Source organism: Lichtheimia ornata (genome assembly GCF_029851405.1).
Source record: "Lichtheimia ornata isolate CBS 291.66 chromosome Unknown scaffold00021, whole genome shotgun sequence".
In the NCBI taxonomy this organism is placed as follows: domain Eukaryota; kingdom Fungi; phylum Mucoromycota; class Mucoromycetes; order Mucorales; family Lichtheimiaceae; genus Lichtheimia; species Lichtheimia ornata.
Window position 1 is genome coordinate 420,096 of NW_026695341.1, and position 18,628 is coordinate 438,723.

Below are 18,628 nucleotides of genomic sequence, written 5' to 3' on the forward strand. Positions count from 1 at the left end.
TTTGGTCAAGAAACAGCAATACATGTTTAGAGGCTGTCCTTTCGGGTTAAAACCCATTTCATCCAAATTCAAAGGGTTATGGACATCGTTTTCAAGCCCATGGCAGATTTTGTGTTGTGCTTTGTTGACGATATTGTCATCTTCTCTGCTACCATGGAAGAGCACATTGAACATGTTGCTCGCGCTATCAAGCACTCTGACGAAAGTCAACCTGATTTTGAATGCTGATAAATGCCACTTTTGCCCAAAGGCAGTATACCTGTTAGGTTTTGTGTGTCTGAAGCCGGCTGTACGTTGGATCCACGCAAATTAACCAACATCCAAAGTTGGCCTATCCCAAAAATTGACCAGGATATTCAGCGATTCATGGGTGTAGTGAACTACTTTAGAGAGCACGTTCCCAAAATATCCACATTAACTGCTCCTTTGGATGAATTACGCAACGTCGACAAGCTCGATGATGAATGGACAGATATGAGCACTGATGCTTTTATTGCTATACAAAAGATCTTGACGAACACCCCGATTCTACGCTATCCCAATATGGCGTATCCTTTCTCGGTGGCCACTGACGCCTCGAATGTGGGTATCGGTGCGGTGTTGTATCAGGTTATTGATGGTGAAACTCGGCGCATTTCTTTCATGGCTCGTGCACTGTCGAAATCTGAACGTAACTATTCAACTACAAAACGAGAATTGCTTGCGTGGTATACGCATTGGAAAAATTCCACACCTACCTGTGGGGCAATCACTTTACCCTCTATACGGATCACAGAGCACTTACCTATTTGCACACCCAAAGAGTTGCTAACGCAATGATGATCGGCTGGTTGGATCACATCCTCGAGTACAAGTTTGATGTCGTGCATTTGCCAGGCTTGGATAACATCTTGCCTGATCAGCTGTCTCGCCTTTTTCCCGCGGCAAAAGGCTGGGGTGATGATAACGACGATATTGTCGTAGAGCTGCTAAGGCAAATGATGTCGACGATGACTTCGATGACATGTTCGAACCACCAGAAGGAGAGCGCAAAGATTTACTGATAAAGTATCACCTCTTCGGTCACTTTGGTGCAGCTGCAATTGTGAAGGCGTTGCATAGCGACGGTATCCATTGGCAAATGTCACAAAGATGCTGTTGAAGTTGTAAAACAATGCAACGAATGCCAAATGTCCAACATTGTGAAAAAGGGTATGCCCATTGCGTTCCATCCACTCTCATTCCTACCAACCAGACCACTGGGCAATCGATTTGGCAGGACCATTTAGACCTACACGTGACAACAATACATACTTGGCCCAAATTAGCGGTTGATGTATGCACAGAACATTGCCGACGCCCAGACCTCTGCCAAATAGCAAGTCTGATACTATTGTCAAAACCTTGATCCAAGTGTTTGGCGTTACGGCTTTCCGAGATACTTGCAATCGGACAATGGCACGGAATTTGTGAATCAGCTTGTAAAGAAATTGGCACAAGCGACTGGCTTTGACCATAGATTGGCAACTCCTTATCACCCACGAGCAAATGGCGTAGCCGAACGTTGGGTGCAAACATCGGTAAGGACTTTGAGAAAACTGATCAAAGGTGCTCTCAAGGACTGGGACTTGTTCGTTCCAGGTGTGCAACTTGCTATCAATGGAAAGATATCGAAGGCATGACTCTACCCTTTTCCCTCATGTTTGCAGGAAGATGAATACCTTCGGTGATTATCGAACCAGGAAACAGATGTGAGAGCAATGACAGAAGAGTTGCAAGAGAGATTGGAGAAGCAATGGAGAACGTGGTATTTCCAGCAATCAACGAGAAGGTGTTGGCCATGCTAGAAGCAGAAACAAAGCCTTCAATGATAAGCGATACATCGTTGATTTCCCTATCAACAACCAAGTAGTGGTGATCGTACCAGAGAACGAAAGAAGCAAGCTCGATACTCCACATGACGGTCCATTCACAGTTGTCAGGAAGACACGAGGTGGTAGTTATGTGTTGAAGGACATCAGAGGCAAACTTCTTGGTAGAATTACGCACCATCGCGGCTGAAGTTGATATCCCAAGACTACGACTTGCCATGTGACGATATACGTTGTCGATCACTGTGTTGCTCATAAAGTGGCTCTGGCAAGTACAAATACTTGGTAAGATGGGAAGGCTATCGTGAAGAGGACGACACTTAGGGAATCGTCGTTTACAAACGTACACACCATTCACGATTACTGGAAAAGACTTGGTGAACAACCTGAACCAAAGCCTGAGAACACGCGTGGAAAGAGAAAAAGAAACGCAAAAGGCAAAACGAGTTCTGGGACAAATGACGCACCTCGCAAAAACCACTCACGCAAAAGACAACGGAACAGCAATCCGAAACAACCCGTGCGTAAATCACTCCGCCTCCAATAAGTGTTACATTTCCCCACACATTCTCATACTCTCTCTTTTCTTCCCTTTTTCACTTATACACACTACTTCTTCGCGTTATAATGAACCTGGAGGAGGGTGATGTGGTGAACCAGTGATTAAGATCGGTCATTATCACATCTCAGACAAATCATCCAAGTGAGACATGTCCACTTGTAAGCCAGCATCTCACATTATTCACCTCTCAATCAACGCTAACCCATGTCAACAGCCTGCCATTGGATTAAAACTTTTTCTATAGCCGATGTATAAATACGTAGTTCAGACATTAGATTGATAGGTTGATTCTTTTTGAATATACACGCATTCTCAAAGACTTTCTCGTTACATTTGATATACATACATCACACCAATGCATGATACTACACACTGCTTAATACAGTTTATAGGTTGGCAGCTGATAGACCATTCCTCCCGATCGACTTTTGTTTCCCAACGCAATGCATGTGAACGATTGTCCTGCTTCAGCACATCATTTCCATCCTTCAACTTCCTTGGTCCGAGTGGATTTGGTTGAGTTACGCTCAAACACAAAACATCATCCAATTTCACAAAAATTATTGTGCAAAGTTATTTGTAAACTGCCAGCTAATAGCCCGTTCCTTCCATTCACCTTTGTTGCCCAAAACAATGAATATGAACGATTGTCCCGCTCCAGCCCATCATTCCCATCATTGAACTTCCTTGATTCGAGATGATTTGATTGTGCAACGCTCAAACAAAGAAATAGCATTCAAGATCAGTTCAACCTACTTTAATTTTCACTCCTTCCACTCCCACAACTTCTTGTCTCTTCCTCCCATTCTCAACTATTACCCCATTCAAGTATACAACTACCATCTGCGAACGATTGCCCTGCTTCAGTCCATCATGTCAAGCCTACGATTGCCTTGATCCGATTGTCTTTGGCTGAATGGCAAGTCCATGGCGTGTACACAGCCTTCTTGTCACTCTTCTACAACACACGAGTCTCTTGACACAACACACGCTATTGCACGCTCCTCGACCACGACCAATCGTAACAGCATTCATTCATTCAGCAATTGCTATTAGCTACACCTTTACGTCATTGTCCCTAACAGCGTTCTTTACTTGCAGCAACTTGCCTTACAGCCTTGTTCACGTGAACAGCAGATAGCCATTGTATAGAAGCAGCTTTATTTACGCATAGCAACTTTGTTCAATACATACAACTTCTTGTGGATATGGATATGGATATGGATGTTGGTTTGGTACATGGGATGGAAGGAATTGGATATATACAACGCGTGGAAAAGGAGCCTTTGTTCTTTTGTTTCCATTGTCACTTGACTTTGACGCTTCATCCTGAACGATTGGTGCATTCAATTACCGTACTTTGCACGCTATTCCACGGCATCTACTATCGTGGTCCGTTGTGCAACCTGTCAAACATGTACAACCATCATCATCCAACTCCATGCTTTGAGATGCCATGCATATAGCTCGCCACCTCACGTTCATCCATTCACATTTGCACAATGAACGCCCAAAGGATAGGAACATTCCAAATCGATGTATCTCCCCGAGTGGAACAACCCGTTGTATCTTTCAATCCACCTCTGCTGAATGATGTGGGATTTATCAAGGGCCAACCATTTCTTAAGTCTCTATAGTGTAAGAGGCCACTTTTCTTGCTGAATTCGACTTCATCGAGTGTGGAGAGTTGAAGCATTGTATTATGGGAAGGTTTATGCAGGATTGTAAAAGTGTAACCATTTGTAAATGCTGTGATAAAGGAAATAAAGAGAGGAAGGGGAAATGGTCTGATTGATTCATTGTGTCTTGAACAAAGGATGTATTCGGTTGTCCCTGTTGTTGTGATTGTCTATAACGTCATAACACACGTTCCTCATTTATCCAATCCAATGTCATTCCTCTTTGATGCTTGATAATGAGAATACTTGCTTCAATTTAAATGACAATCAATATGAAGTTGTTTACAATGAATGGGAGGTTTGTCCATAAACCATCAAACCCTCTCTCATTCTTTATTAGTAGATCAGTAAATGCTATTAGAGGTACAATGTAGGGTACTTTTGTCGACTATTAAGTGGGTCACGTTGCACACACGATGAATGCAGGCACGAGCGCGATTTCAAAGGCCAACACTTAACGAACACGGCGCGTACTTTTTTTCTTTCCAGTTGTTGTCAACGCGTCGTTAAAGCCAGCTCCCAATGGATAGCAAACCAACAAAACCACAAGAAGAAGCCGTCGGCTACATGGTGCCTTGGTAAATGCGTTATACGGTAGAGAGTGCTACTCAGTGATCGTTACTAAATGGGCAGGCATACACAGGCTGGAAAAGTACAGACCCATTCTACTCAAAGACATTGTCGGCAACCAAGACACCGTTCTTCGATTACAAGTCATTGCACGCGACGGCAACATGCCCAACCTAATTCTTGCTGTAAGCAACAGTCGAGCTTCCGAGAAATCAGCAAGGTGGACTGATCAAGTTCTTGTAGGGCTTACCGGGTATTGGAAAGACGACGAGTGTACTATGTCTCGCACACGAGTTACTTGGCAGTGCATACAAGGACGCAGTGCTAGAATTGAATGCATCAGATGAACGGTATGTTTACTAGGTGGATCCATGATGATGATGATGATGATCTAGATACTTATGGTTGATGGTGATGATGGTTAGTGGTATTGATATGGTGCGTGATCGCATCAAGCACTTTGCACAAAAGAAGGTTACATTACCCCAAGGAAGACACAAGATTATCATTCTGGATGAGGCTGACAGGTATGATACATCATACATAGTAGCAGGAAACGAGAAGAAATTGATGCATTGTATGTACCTAGTATGACGGGAGGTGCGCAGCAGGCTTTGAGACGTACGATGGAAATATACTCAAATACAACACGATTCGTCTTTGCTTGCAACCAATCCAACAAGATTATTGAACCCATACAATCTCGATGTGCTATCCTTCGTTACAACAAATTGACAGATGCCGAAGTTTTATCACGCCTGCAGGAGATTTGCAAACGAGAGAATGTGGATGTGACCAACGATGGTATGGAGGCTCTGATTTTCACCGCTGATGGCGATATGCGACAAGCAATCAACAATCTACAATCCACCTATTACGGCTTCAAGCAAGTCAATGCACAAAACGTTTACAAAGTCTGTGATGAGCCACATCCCGCTGTTTTGCAACGTATCTTGACTTCATGTGCGGATGGCAACGTCAAGGAAGCTGATAGAACCATGCGTGATCTATACGACCTTGGCTATTCTTCACTCGATATCATTACAACACTGAGCCGGGTATTGAAAAACATGCGATCATTGGAAGAAGGTTTACGTCTGGATCTCTTAAAGGCAAGTGTTTTCTGACATGGAGATCAAATCATGCCTCGTTCTCATTCAGCATGTTTTTAGGAAATCGGCTTGACACATATGCGTATCACGGATGGTCATCAAAGCGTGCTACAGTTATCTGGAATGATCGCAAGACTTTGTCGAATCGCAAAAGAGAGTAGCATTTCATTTTAAAAGCAATACATTGAAATTACAAGCGTTTTCATGGGGTTGTGGGTTCTTTTAACATCTTTTTCGGGAGCTTGGGTTGGTAATCTAATAGACAAGAATAAGGATGATGCTGCACATATATAAATGTTCAAAGATACTTGCCTTTTTCATTGACTAAGGTCTTATTCAATACGCAAGCATCGACCCATTCGGTTGTCACAAAGTGCGGCAATGGCCCGCTAAGCACAAGGCGTGGTTAATGTTGATAGCAAAACCAACGAATTGATCATCCAACTTACTTTTTGAAAGCCTTGATCAAGCGTGGTATCCGCTCCATATCATTCTCATCAGAAATCACATGCGTGATGCCGTCTTCAATCTTTCGAGTCACCTCCGCTCCACGAAAACGAAGATCCACACTTGCCATTTCTAATCGTTCATGCGCCCGCTGTTTTATCACCCATGCCATATCCATATCGTTGATGTCAATGTTGGGATCTGGAGGATCGTCGTCAATATATGATTTCACCAGCTGGAATATCCGCCCAGGAATATGTACAGTTTGGAAATAGCGTTCTTGGATCTCATTCGCGAGTTCTCGGGTATCATCATTCACATTGAGAGGCATCCTTTCCATCACCTATATCCAATCACTTAGCATCGCACATCTCTATCCCACATTCTCATCTCCTTTTACCTCACGTAAACTTTGCTCGGTTGAATCTTGCATGTAAGAATCTCCCCACTTGTCGATACTGGCACTGAAAGCATCCTGGGTCCTTTTGGTGGTATATTTCATGTACCTAATCAAAAAAGAAACCATTCAATAACCATGACTTTTGTACCATTCCAAGTGGTAACTTACTTTGGTTGCAAAGGAATAAGGTCTTGTTTCTCCACACAGTCGGCGATCCATTGGGGTAAAATCACATCATAGATCCCTTGGCGGATAATGCCTTGGACCAGAATATCTGTGCCATGATCCAATCAATATACTGCATCTTGTAGACAATGGTCTCCATGCTTACTTTCAGTGCCTGCAATAACATATTGGGTATTACGTGCTTGCTGCATAAAGGTTCCACCATTCTCTTTGATCATGGCTTCAAGGGTTGCTTTTGGATGCGTATCGTCTCCTGTCACCACATCTGGATATAATTCATTCAGCGCTAGTGCATCTTGAAAAGGTATCCTTATACTTACAAAAGGTCATGTCCAAAAACAATGATGATGCTTCAACAATGTCACGTGTATCCAGGCCTTGTTGACTTCCCAGCAATCCAAGTTGTACGCGCTAGAAATGCAAGATGTATTTGTTATTGAAGCCTAACGTATAATGATAAACGACGTACAGCTGGCCCAGATGCGGTAGAAGCTATCCTTTGTCGCTTTTTTCGCTGCTGCCTATTATGATCTTAATGTCAACATAGGATCACTCATTAACCGAATGTGCACTCACTTAAAGCTGCTTGATGTACTTTCCCGGGTCTTTTGTCTTCGCATGGTACGAAGCATGTCTGATATCGGCGTAAACTTTTGTAAGTATAATCCTTCCTCTTCAATTTGGGAATTCCTTACCACTCCATGTCATGATATCTTTCCAGCTCTTATCACGTCGAAATTGAACAAATCGAGGAAATCGTAATGTATATCCAGTTCCCCACGAATCTATAATGAGGTCGTTGTTAGATAACGATGAATAATACAATGTCGAGTGAACTTACTAGAGCTGATGGTCTCGGCAGCTGTGATTTCCACCACGAGTGAGCTATAGAGCGAACCATAGTAAGATAAGGAATCATGACTTGGAGTATCTCAAAGCTTACGTCTTGTAACTCATGATCACGTCAGGCTTCTCGGTTGAATATTCTGGATGAATAAGCCAAGGTGGTTGTCGCTTCGGATTGTAAGGTTGGTGATCTTTGAAAGCTTCCCTAAAGTGTGTATGCCCCATAAGAAAACTGAATGTTGCCATCTCAAACGAGCTTACTTGAAATCACCCAGCTCATCCAGGGTATAACCAGTTCCAATCATACAAAAGGAAATGAATCTAAGATGACCACGTTCTCTTAGTTGGTATTCAAGATAAAGAGGAACTTACAAAACTTTACCTTGGATTCTCATCATCCTCAACACGATCATCCCGAATAACACAGAGAAACTGACTAAGCTTGTTGCCACGTCGACCGGTTCCATAGCTACCACCTAATCGTTTAGAGAAGATGAGTAATTTCGATGTATGCGACAAGCACGTGTCATACCAACGACAAGTAAATCAAAGTTGTCGGTTGAGCTATTCATGTACTCGGGCTTGATCTTGACCCACGTATGGTTGCGTGCGCCTGGTTCATAAAAGGAGCCGGGATTCTTTACGATAATGCCTTCTTGACTAGTTGCTTTGATGAGGAACATGATAAAGTAGTACATGCATGAAATACTAACCGTATCTGAATAGCATGATCCAAAGCTTCAATCACATCATCCGTTGTCTTTTTTTCTTCGCGTCCCAAGAGATTCAGATAACCGTACTTTTCGGTAACGACATTGTTGAGAACCTTGAGTCTTTCTTCAAGTGCGTAGCCGGGCAAAGGAGTGCCATTACAGAACACAATATCGAAAACAACAACTAACCATGGTGTAAATCCTTAGCCCAAATCGTTTCAAGTAAACGGGTAATTCCACTTACAACATGGCCGAGCTTTGTGCATATCCATAGTTTTATCTACATGCAGCGGAGGGTGCGTTAGAGAATGATTGGCGATGGTTTGTCATTGTACTACTTGCCTTTGGCCGCTGATTTGAGAGTACCAAATGGAAGAAAAACATCCAATTTCGGATCATAGGCTACCATCTCGCCATCCAAAATCAACCTTATATATACCATACGTTGAGTCCTTGACATGTCATGAGTAAGCATCCAGCTTGTAACTTACGTATCAGCCTTGAGACATGAAACAACGTTCCTAGCTAGATTGTCCGCATCAGGGAAACCGCCATACATTGAAGTGTAATCCGTCGTACGACTATGAATGTTATTAGAATGTTATTCAAAGACATCATCGTTGCCAAACGTACCGTGAAAACCACATGAATTGCTTGGTGCGTCGATCGAAATGCATTTGAATACGTTCACCATCAATCTTTTCTTCAATGTAGAACCGACCCTTGTATAGGAGGCTCGAAAAATCTTTTGGACGATCCCTTGTACCTAGCTGGGGCTTGAAAGCTTGAAAGAGTTGAATCGTCTAAGAACAAGACCGCTTTTGATCAGATCATTGCTATCCTTTGGTTGTCATTCCTCTTTCTTACCGATTGATTGAGCTTCAAGTAAGGATCTTGTAATTCTTTGCACACCTTCTCCAGGTTGCTACAATGAGCATATCTTTCTCGGGCTTGTGGATGATAAACTTGTAGAACGGAATTATCGGTCATGCCAATATTCAAATCTAATGAACCCTATCAGAATACCAATGTAGCTATTACCTTCCTTTGTATATACCTTTGAGGATGATGCGGATAAGCCATTTTTGTTCCAAAGGCATATACGTGTTGAGCACATCTTTGAAAATGTTGACCGTAGCCTTGTCATTGCTATAGTTTCTCCCATCCATCAGCATGTATTCGATATATAACAACTTTGAGAAAAAGAGATCCATTACCCTGATGCTTCACTGATTTTGTCGAGAAGATTGTTGACGTCGTGGATTGTACGTGTGGCCCTAAGCACAGTGGATCGCTCGTTGATGACATCAAATGCAACTGCTGGGAAATCGCCTGTTGCTTTCTATGCAGGATAGATGGTGTATAAGCAACATTGAAACAAAAACGTTGTCAATGCATACGAACTTTTTGGTGCGGTGATGTAGCAGTGGGTGGCTGCTTGTATTTGATCAATTCGATAGCGTCTCGTGAAGAGCGGCTCAAACCAAGGGCCTCGGTATATATACGTGCGAGTCGTATTTCTTTCATGTTGAAACGTCGTCGATCAAGCTGTGAAATGGGTGGCATGAGTTCCTTCATACACGTGTTCAATTGGCATGGTGCATACATGAGGAAGAAACAATCGCATTGCATCGTAAAAGTCATAGCCGAAATGGTGTCGCCAGTCGTGCAGGTACCGTTGAAAGAGCCTTTTCTTCAAGTCTGTGCCACGAGTATTTGCTAGTCGTTCAAAGAGTTCACATAGATTGTAGAAACTTGCAGAGGGTTGGTGGTTTTGTGGTTGGCTCATAATAAGACGTGTGTAGAGGTGGTATTGATGAAAGGAAAGAAGAGAGAGCGGTCGATCCTAATTCATGCGGCTGGGTCTTTGTGCACACACCAACCAACCACAATGCTCATTCTCATAAATTTGATTGTTCTACTATAGTAACCCTTCCCAAATCATTAAGTTGTTTATTTAGTAGTACAATGGGGGGGCTTGTTTCTTTGTGATCAAGAGGTATGTTGTATACAGCTATTATTGGTGCATGATGTACATTGTTTTCTGAATTTGCGTTTCACAGAGACTTAAATATCGATGGAACTTCCAAAAATCCATACCAAGTATGTAGGATGCAAGCAGAACCACTACGACATATTCTTCATGGAAGACATCATCACCATAGGTTCGTTTGTAAGTGACGTATTTGGAACCAACAGCACGTGTACCCATATCAGACTCTGTTTTGGCAATGACATCGGGTGTTGGAGGATCTGGCTTCATGTACACATTGTCCTTGCCCCGTTCCCTTGCATGACTCTCTCTAGAAACCGAACGCATGTGCTGTCGTAATGCATTACCTAAAAGTAAATCGGCATGATTAGAGTCAATTGAACATATAAACATAGCTCGAGAATACTTACTTCGCACTTTTTTGCCTTGCTTGGCTGATAACGTTCCAATGTCCTTTAAGAATTCTAATATCACAGGTAGTTCGGCCTCGTCGACTTGAAGTGATCTACCCATTTCATCATCCATCAATATGCGACCTTGCATTTACCCATACACACGCACACACACACGCACTTACTCATGTTTTTGCAGCCGTCGCCATTTTTCTAGGTTATCCTGAACAAGCGCGTACCAAACATCCTTGGGCAATAGTGATGGCATATCCTCCTCTTTGAAAATCGGATTTCTAAATCGCATGATGATTGTCAATATGGATCGAGAATGGGAGAGCTGTCGTAGATACTTACAATGCATTATCATCCAAACGATAGCATAGTTTCACCAAAATGACTGCACATGCCATTGCTTGAGTATCATCCGCTGGCATTCGCCTGTAATCATACGTTGCATATAATGCGTTCAGCCGTTCGTATATCCGTTTTGCACCAAAGTAGAGTTGTTCTGTAACACTATCAGTACCCAATATCAAGAATAGATCCCCATGTGAACCTACCTGGTAGATAAAATTGTGATAGGAATCGATGGATCAATATGGGCGTATTGGCCTTTGGAAATCGTAGTTTGCAATGGTGGGCAAAGGCGCGTTTGTAAGAACATATTCGAGATACAATCTTGGAATGGTGTGGGACTCGGGTGAACATGTGCATCATGGGTGAATCCAATCGCTTCACAAAGTCGTCCGGTAATCCATCCATGATCTTCATATAGGGTAATTGATAACTGAAACACCATCGATGAATGTCATTAGAAAGTACGGGTATCCTCATCCACAAGCATGTCAGATAACAAAAGACAATAATGTCCCGAAGTCGAAGGATTGGCCAATCGGTTGTAAATGCTTTCCTCTTCTTCTTGGTATAGCTATTCCTCCTCGTCGTCCCCCTCCTTTCATCCATGTCGCTATCACTGCTGCTATCGCTGGTTTCATCCAGGGCACTGTCATCGTCTAACGGGTCGAGATCGAATTCATCTTCTAATGACTCTTCAAGGGGTGCTGATGATGATTGAAAGAGATTCCGGCCATGCTTTGTATTATTATTATTGTTGTTGTTGTTGTTGTTGTTGACATCCTCGTTGAATTGGCCAGTGAATTCGTGGGGTAGTTGTATACCACTTGCTGATACGTATGTCAACCATAATTCCCTTGCAACGTACTATCATTTCTTGTCAGTGGGGTCGTCGTTGCCATGTATTTCTCGTTGTCATGTTGTAGTACCTCAAACTCGGCGGGGAAATGCATATCATGTACAAGCGATCGTACCACAAGCTGAAGACCATACTGGACGATCCGCAGTTTAGCTGCTTCTCGATCAACACCCTTGAACACTATTGCAATCGTAAGCATGGGTCGATCTATTCGAAGCAAAAACTTTTATTGCACTCACATTCAACGTTGTCTTTAGCTTCTTGGATGACTCGAACTTTATCGCGAGACCTTCCGGTCCATACGAATTCATCGCCTTCTTCTTGCCGCCAACCGATGAGCAAATGACCATATTTACAGACCATTTCTCCTTCTGCCGTTTCTCGATAGCGTGTTGTGCCACATTGGTCGCATGGCTGGTTCTTTAGGACTTTCATAAAATCCAAGTGGAGACCAAGAAAGGAGCACCAAGCCACGGCTGGTATTTATGCAAGCATAACCCCATCCTCATTCATCCCGCCCACCACCATCCCAATTGACTTTTTTACACAAAGAACCAATCTTTACCACCATCCATGTATATACCATTTCACAATCCACAATAAACTCTTAACAACCTCACCAACATGTGGAATAGTGGCTGTATTTACATCCCATATGATGAAGCAAGATGTCATCTCATCCCATCCACTCTTTTTAACATCTCGTTGATGCGATTTTGCATGTTGCTATGCAACATCGTCGACAAGGCAACCATGGTCATCATCCGCGGAATATGGATCTTTTTTTATTGGTTGATAATAAAGTCTCATTTCAAGACGAGTAGAACCAATTGGGATTCGTATGTTTCATTGTGGGTGGCGGAACAAGGGCCTTTATTTGGGGCCAAAAGGATGTGCATGAAAACTGCTATATTCGTGAAGGCTATATCCAGTCATATTTTCCACCAGCAACACAGACACGAGGCGGCCGGGTGATCCACTATCTTCTTGTACACACAATGTTATTTCTTACATTACGACAACACGGCTCCAGCCGTTGGCGAATGGCCATGCGTCACTGTCGGTACACGACGGCATCATGTCCTGCCTCTTCAGCAGCCCCATTGCAACCCGATCGGCCTATTGGTTACGTCTCGCTTGTCGATCAACAAGTAGCCTATGACAAAGGCCTTGACATACAAACTTTTCTCGTGAATAGAAGACATCAAATCAACCGAGAAGGTGATAACAATACGGGTGATCCAGAGGATATCATTGTGTTCCTGCAGCATCCACACACATACACGGCAGGCCGTCGTATTCGTGGCAAGACCGAATTAGAGCAAGAACAACGATTGCGACGATTAGGCGCTGATTATTTTGAGGTATTATATAAGAGGGAAGCTCATCATCATCATCATCATCACATGACGCTAAAAGAATGAATACAACATAGACCATGCGTGGTGGTCAAATCACGTACCATGGACCTGGTCAACTTGTTGCTTATCCTATCTTGGACATTCGTGATTATCAAGTAAGCTTAATGGAATGGGTGAGATGAAGGATGAAAGCAAGGTGTTTAGATTCGAGCATCATTTAGATCAATGTACGGTGTTACGTATCAAGACTCGAAAAGACCATCATTGATTGTTGCAAGCAATTTGGAGTGGAGGCCAATACTACCGAGAACACTGGTGTATGGGTGGGACAGGATCAAAAGATTGCAGCTCTTGGGGTCCATTTGCAGCGGTATGTGAGTAGTCATGGTGTTGCGCTCAACTGTAATGTGGATCTCGATTGGTATAAGCACATTGTTCCTTGTGGCCTGGCCGACAAGAAGGTCACCTCTTTATCCGAGCAATTGGATCGTGTCATCACGCCAAGTGATACATTGCCTGTTCTTCGACAAAGTTTTGAACATCTGTTCCAAGTTCCTTTACAACCTATCAATCCTGATGGTCCATTGGCTAGTGAGATCAAATCCATTATTGCAGGAGGAAAATAAAATAGTAGACTTTAATTCCAAAGGATGAGGTGTAGGAATGTGGATGTCAAAGTTTTACTATACTGAGGTATAATTGTGGGTAGGAGACAACGAAGCTCAGTGGATAAAATTTAGCTGCTGCTGGTGTTACTATAATCGAGGTTTCATTTCATTCCTTTTCCACTTGACAAGAAGTATGCCGACCACCGATTGCCAAGATTCGTCCCAGCAGCCTACAATCGACTATAACAACAAAATGTTCCTTGCTCCCATGGTATAGCAACAGCGTAATCAGTCAACCATACCTCGATCTGATCTTGGATACTTTTTGCTAGGTCCGAGTGGGCACTCTTCCTTTTCGATTGACAGTGTTGGACTATGGAGCAGGTACGATTGAATCGATCAGCCTGGAGACGTTTCTACTTACACATGACAATAGACCTTGTTTGGTCCGAGGAACTAGTGGATAAACGAGTGATTGGATCCGTTCGCAAATACAACCGTAAGTGTTTGGATACATCTCTAATGATATGCAATCAAGCTAAATGAATGGATTCTTGATGCAGCCATTACCAAGACGATCGAATATTGGAAGGAAAACAAGTTGACTTTTAGCACCCATGAGAATGAACGAGGCAAGATTATCTTCCAACTTGGAACAGCCGATCCCGATCTCGCTTTGAAAGCTGCATTGACTGTGTAAGTAGCAGGAGAAAAGATCCATTGATTCAACATGGCAACTAATATCCCATTGCATACAATAGCAAGGAAGATGTTGCTGGTTTTGATCTTAATTGTGGATGCCCAAAGAGATTCTCGGTCCATGCTGGTATGGGTGCTGCGCTCTTGACGAATCCCGAGTTACTCAAGAAGGTAAGATTTACCCGATGACAATGTTGTCAGATGACCATTAATGCTATCCATGTTGCAGATCTTGATCAATTTGGTTCAAAATGTGGGATTGCCAGTGACATGCAAGGTTCGGTAAGTAGGATGGGTGGGTATATATATATATACTCTTAGGTGACAGGTAGATTGACATTTACATACCATAGCCTCCTCGAAGACATGGAAAAGACCAAGGAATTGCTCAAGATGATCGAGAGCACAGGTGTCAAGGCGATCACCGTTCACTGCAGATATAGAGATCAACGCTCAACGACACCTGCCAGATGGGACGAATTCAAGGAAGCCATTTCAGTGGTCAAGAGCATCCCCGTGGCTGTGAATGGTGACGTATTTTGCTACAAGGACATTGAATCCATCAAGGAAAAGACAAGTATGGCTTTGAGGATGGAAACAAAAGTGCTATGGGTATGCTTACATGGATCTCCTTTTCAGATGCCAATTCGGTCATGATTGCTCGTGGTGCTCAGTACAATCCATCTGCTTTTCGGAAAGAAGGTTTGGTGTCCACCAGAGAAGCTGCAGAGGCATACATTAAATGGGTAAGAGGGATATCAACTACATACAACGAGTGATTCATGCTAACAAATGAGCTTGATAGTGTGTGCGGGTGAACAATGTCTATCAAAACACAAAATATGTGCTTTTGACAATGTCCAACGATCCAAAGTACAGCAAGACCGATCTCTATCGCAAGATCCAACAAGCGAAATCCAACCAAGCCATTTGGTATGATGATGATGATGATGATGATGATGATGGATAGTGGTTTGAAAGATGGGTTCTAACACGTTTATTTAGTGAAATCTTTGGCATGGAATCGTTCTATAATGAAGTTCAAGAGCTTCACAAGGCACGCGAAGAGGAGGAAGCAAAAAAGGAAGAGGCCAATGGTGGTGCTAAACGCAAATTGGAAGAGGACGGGGAGACCAAGGAAGAGAAAAAGGATGAAGAGCCTCCTACCAAGACACTCAAAGTAGATGATGAGGAACAAGCAAAGGCTCAATCGTAGACTATTATTATATATCCATTCAACCCATTTTTAATAACATGATTTGATTTTCGTTCTCCATCATCATCATAATGCCACACGGACATACATCATTGGTTACTTTATATGGATCTGCTTCTCGAATAATGCATACAATGAACATTAACATCATTGTTAAAAGAGTTGATCCCATGCTTTTGAATGACAACCTTGAGGTGGGGGAGAGAGAAGAGGACAATGAGTCATTGATGGGAGGACCACACCAATATGGTCATGTATCGTACATATTCTTCTTTATTCAACCCTTTAAACCATATCATGAAGACATCACATGAATAAAAGAAACAATGATTCCAATGTTATGGTAGAATAAGAAAGCAACATGGCTATGTGGGTGTGTGGTGTCCCGGGTTTCCCGGGGGGTGTTGGTTTGGGGAGAGTGGTAGCTGTGATGGTGGGTTCAAAGTCAGCATCTTCACTGTACATACAAATCCGCAGTTGTTGGATCTTTTTTTTTTATTCTGCCACAAGTCCTTTCGACATAGTTGACAACGTTCCATGAGTGACCCGATGGAATTCTACCCTTCTGCATCCTCATCGACCTCGAGGCGTTCAACAAGGTCCTCTTCGAAACGTTCTTATTCTTCATCACATCGACGATCGGTTTCTCCAGATCGTTCTTGGGACCATCGTCGTAGGCGTAGTCCTTCTCCACAACCACACCCACCACCACCACCACCAAGCTACATGCCGTCTTCTTCTTCCGATATGCGTGCCTATGATCCTTATTATGATGTACCTCGAAAGCGAGCACGAACAAAAGGCAAGTAATAGTAATGCTTGCTTCTTCTTCTTCATCCATCATGCTTATCATTTTGATTGATTGATGACCACAGATTATCCTCCACCCTCACCCGAACCAAAGCCTACCCATATGCTGGATATCTATCACCCCTCTGTGCTCGGCAGCAAAGTGATGGTGCGCACGCTACCCGATATCAAAGGCACGCAGCTGAATACACGCGTTTCTCCACATCCTGAAATATCCCAGGCGATATTTGAGACATTGGCTGAAAATAAGAGAGCACGTTTGGTGCAGGTAAATATAGCACTATCATCTAAGGAGAACATGTTATTAACATGTTCCCTATCAATCAAAATAGTATTACATGTCAAATGTCCGTGACCCTGATGTAGATCATGTGATTTGGACATCCGTCTCGGTGCGTGCTCTTAATCCAAAGGACAAAGTGGAAGCCTTTTATTTCGGTGCCTATGCATGTTGTTGGGAAAAACCTGTCGATCGTCGTGGTCTTGCTGCAGCATTTCAAGGAGTGGCAAAGACAAACATCTTCGCAGAGTATTCGGTACGTACACATATACATACCCTTAAAAGAAGCATACAACTTATCATTTATTTCCATAGGCTGCGCTTGCTGCGCTCCAAGCATGTCCACCTGGTGATAGCGTACTTATCAAAACAAGCAGTGGTCCTATTGCACATGGTAACTTTTTTACAACCCTTGTTCTCTCATCGTCCAATATTGATAGGATGATCCACTTTTAGGTCTATTGAAAGGAACATTTCCACAAAGCGACTCTAATGGACCTCGACCCCCTCATGTCAATATAAGAGATGCCTTTATGCAGCTTGTTGAACAACGACGTGGCAGAGTGTATATTGTACGTGTACTATTCATGGATCAAAGAGGGTGTACTCATCATCATATCATTACAATAGCGGGTTGTTCCCTCCAAGTCAATGATTCCAGTGGGCGCCAAAGTGGTCAGAATGGCAGAAAAAGCAAGAAGAGATTACGAGTAAGATTCCCCCATTGAAACCAATCCAGTATTGATATTGTGTGTAAATAGGGCTTCAGTACTTCCAGAATCAGAATTACCTTTGAATGCAATGGCAAAGCGTCAATCACCTCCTGCACCCACACCATCCCATATTCAAGATACCATCCACCGTGGAGCACATCAACATCATCATGCGTCTACTACTTCTATTACTACTACTGCTGCTACTACTACTGCTACTATGGATAGGTCGAGGGTACGATCACCACCACCACCACCACCATCACAGCAACCACTCACATCACCCACGATGCCACAACATTATCGGTGGAATGATGTTGACAATTATCGACCCTCGTCTCCTCAAGCTCGTTCTCCCGTTGAAAGTCATCGATCACGATTAGATCATTCAACATCACCAGTACGAGCAAGAGACCCACGTATTCGTAGGATGGAAGAAAATATGCAAATGCAACAACAACAACAGCAGCAACGGATGGAATACCACTACCATCATCACCACCATCCTCCTCGCATTCCCATGGCAGCAGCGTCATCTGCAAATCTTGGCGGCAGTGGTGGTGGTGATAGTTCCCTAAGGGAACAACGACAACGCCGCCCTCTTTACAATGACGCCTTTTCCATGTCGGATAATGTGGACAACACGAGCAGTAGTAGTAGTAGTAGCGGTGGCACCAACAACCGTAGCCAAATGGCTAGGAAGTTGGATGTTACTGCTGACAGTGATGATGATGAGGATGAGGTCTTTTATGATGCAAAGGATTATTTGGAGGATTATGATGATGAAGCATTGGAAGATGGTAAAGACGTGTCTCCTCCTCGCCGAATGGCTCAAGCGGCGATAGCTGCCAAGGGATCCATCTCTGCGTGGGTCAATACAATGTTTGACAAGTATCATATCCAATAGTAGTAGCTAACTACTATTTTACGTTTGGGCTCGATTGCTGAAAAATAAACAAAATTGCGCAACGGATTTTA

At 43.1% G+C, this 18,628-nt stretch overlaps 7 protein-coding genes across 7 annotated transcripts; 5 read left to right on the forward strand and 2 right to left on the reverse strand.

Moving 5' to 3' along the window:
• Window positions 1-78: 78 nt before the first annotated feature.
• On the forward strand, window positions 79-1,661 carry O0I10_005401 (uncharacterized protein; the record flags this gene model as incomplete). The annotated part of the gene is made up of 3 exons (XM_058485446.1): window positions 79-205; window positions 284-609; window positions 1,458-1,661. The coding sequence occupies 3 exons, from the start codon at window positions 79-81 to the stop codon at window positions 1,659-1,661; spliced, it is 657 nt and encodes a 218-aa protein (XP_058343932.1).
• Window positions 1,662-4,613: 2,952 nt separating this feature from the next.
• Window positions 4,614-5,947, forward strand: O0I10_005402 (uncharacterized protein; the record flags this gene model as incomplete). The annotated part of the gene is made up of 6 exons (XM_058485447.1): window positions 4,614-4,669; window positions 4,735-4,846; window positions 4,905-5,011; window positions 5,087-5,188; window positions 5,251-5,773; window positions 5,834-5,947. 6 exons carry the CDS (start codon window positions 4,614-4,616, stop codon window positions 5,945-5,947), a joined length of 1,014 nt encoding a protein of 337 aa, XP_058343933.1.
• Window positions 5,948-6,071: 124 nt separating this feature from the next.
• On the reverse strand, window positions 6,072-10,154 carry O0I10_005403 (uncharacterized protein; the record flags this gene model as incomplete). Its single annotated transcript, XM_058485448.1, has 24 exons — window positions 6,072-6,162; window positions 6,223-6,563; window positions 6,621-6,726; window positions 6,789-6,894; window positions 6,952-7,071; window positions 7,127-7,217; window positions 7,276-7,327; window positions 7,383-7,440; window positions 7,502-7,591; window positions 7,648-7,691; window positions 7,750-7,857; window positions 7,914-7,973; window positions 8,035-8,128; window positions 8,185-8,312; window positions 8,366-8,549; window positions 8,610-8,645; window positions 8,708-8,793; window positions 8,857-8,946; window positions 8,999-9,168; window positions 9,233-9,369; window positions 9,423-9,514; window positions 9,583-9,707; window positions 9,770-9,913; window positions 9,972-10,154. The coding sequence occupies 24 exons, from the start codon at window positions 10,152-10,154 to the stop codon at window positions 6,072-6,074; spliced, it is 2,736 nt and encodes a 911-aa protein (XP_058343934.1).
• A 228-nt stretch (window positions 10,155-10,382) lies between these two features.
• On the reverse strand, window positions 10,383-12,398 carry O0I10_005404 (uncharacterized protein; the record flags this gene model as incomplete). The annotated part of the gene is made up of 7 exons (XM_058485449.1): window positions 10,383-10,705; window positions 10,769-10,863; window positions 10,936-11,043; window positions 11,105-11,258; window positions 11,311-11,971; window positions 12,034-12,143; window positions 12,203-12,398. 7 exons carry the CDS (start codon window positions 12,396-12,398, stop codon window positions 10,383-10,385), a joined length of 1,647 nt encoding a protein of 548 aa, XP_058343935.1.
• A 563-nt stretch (window positions 12,399-12,961) lies between these two features.
• O0I10_005405 (lipoyl(octanoyl) transferase) lies at window positions 12,962-13,950 on the forward strand (the record flags this gene model as incomplete). The annotated part of the gene is made up of 3 exons (XM_058485450.1): window positions 12,962-13,327; window positions 13,399-13,479; window positions 13,546-13,950. The coding sequence occupies 3 exons, from the start codon at window positions 12,962-12,964 to the stop codon at window positions 13,948-13,950; spliced, it is 852 nt and encodes a 283-aa protein (XP_058343936.1).
• Window positions 13,951-14,125: 175 nt separating this feature from the next.
• Window positions 14,126-15,847, forward strand: O0I10_005406 (uncharacterized protein; the record flags this gene model as incomplete). Its single annotated transcript, XM_058485451.1, has 10 exons — window positions 14,126-14,203; window positions 14,265-14,316; window positions 14,369-14,431; window positions 14,496-14,628; window positions 14,694-14,802; window positions 14,861-14,913; window positions 14,985-15,208; window positions 15,271-15,377; window positions 15,437-15,564; window positions 15,637-15,847. 10 exons carry the CDS (start codon window positions 14,126-14,128, stop codon window positions 15,845-15,847), a joined length of 1,158 nt encoding a protein of 385 aa, XP_058343937.1.
• Window positions 15,848-16,384: 537 nt separating this feature from the next.
• Window positions 16,385-18,557, forward strand: O0I10_005407 (uncharacterized protein; the record flags this gene model as incomplete). The annotated part of the gene is made up of 7 exons (XM_058485452.1): window positions 16,385-16,649; window positions 16,723-16,925; window positions 16,990-17,193; window positions 17,253-17,331; window positions 17,394-17,509; window positions 17,568-17,647; window positions 17,699-18,557. 7 exons carry the CDS (start codon window positions 16,385-16,387, stop codon window positions 18,555-18,557), a joined length of 1,806 nt encoding a protein of 601 aa, XP_058343938.1.
• Between the last annotated feature and the right edge of the window lie 71 nt (window positions 18,558-18,628).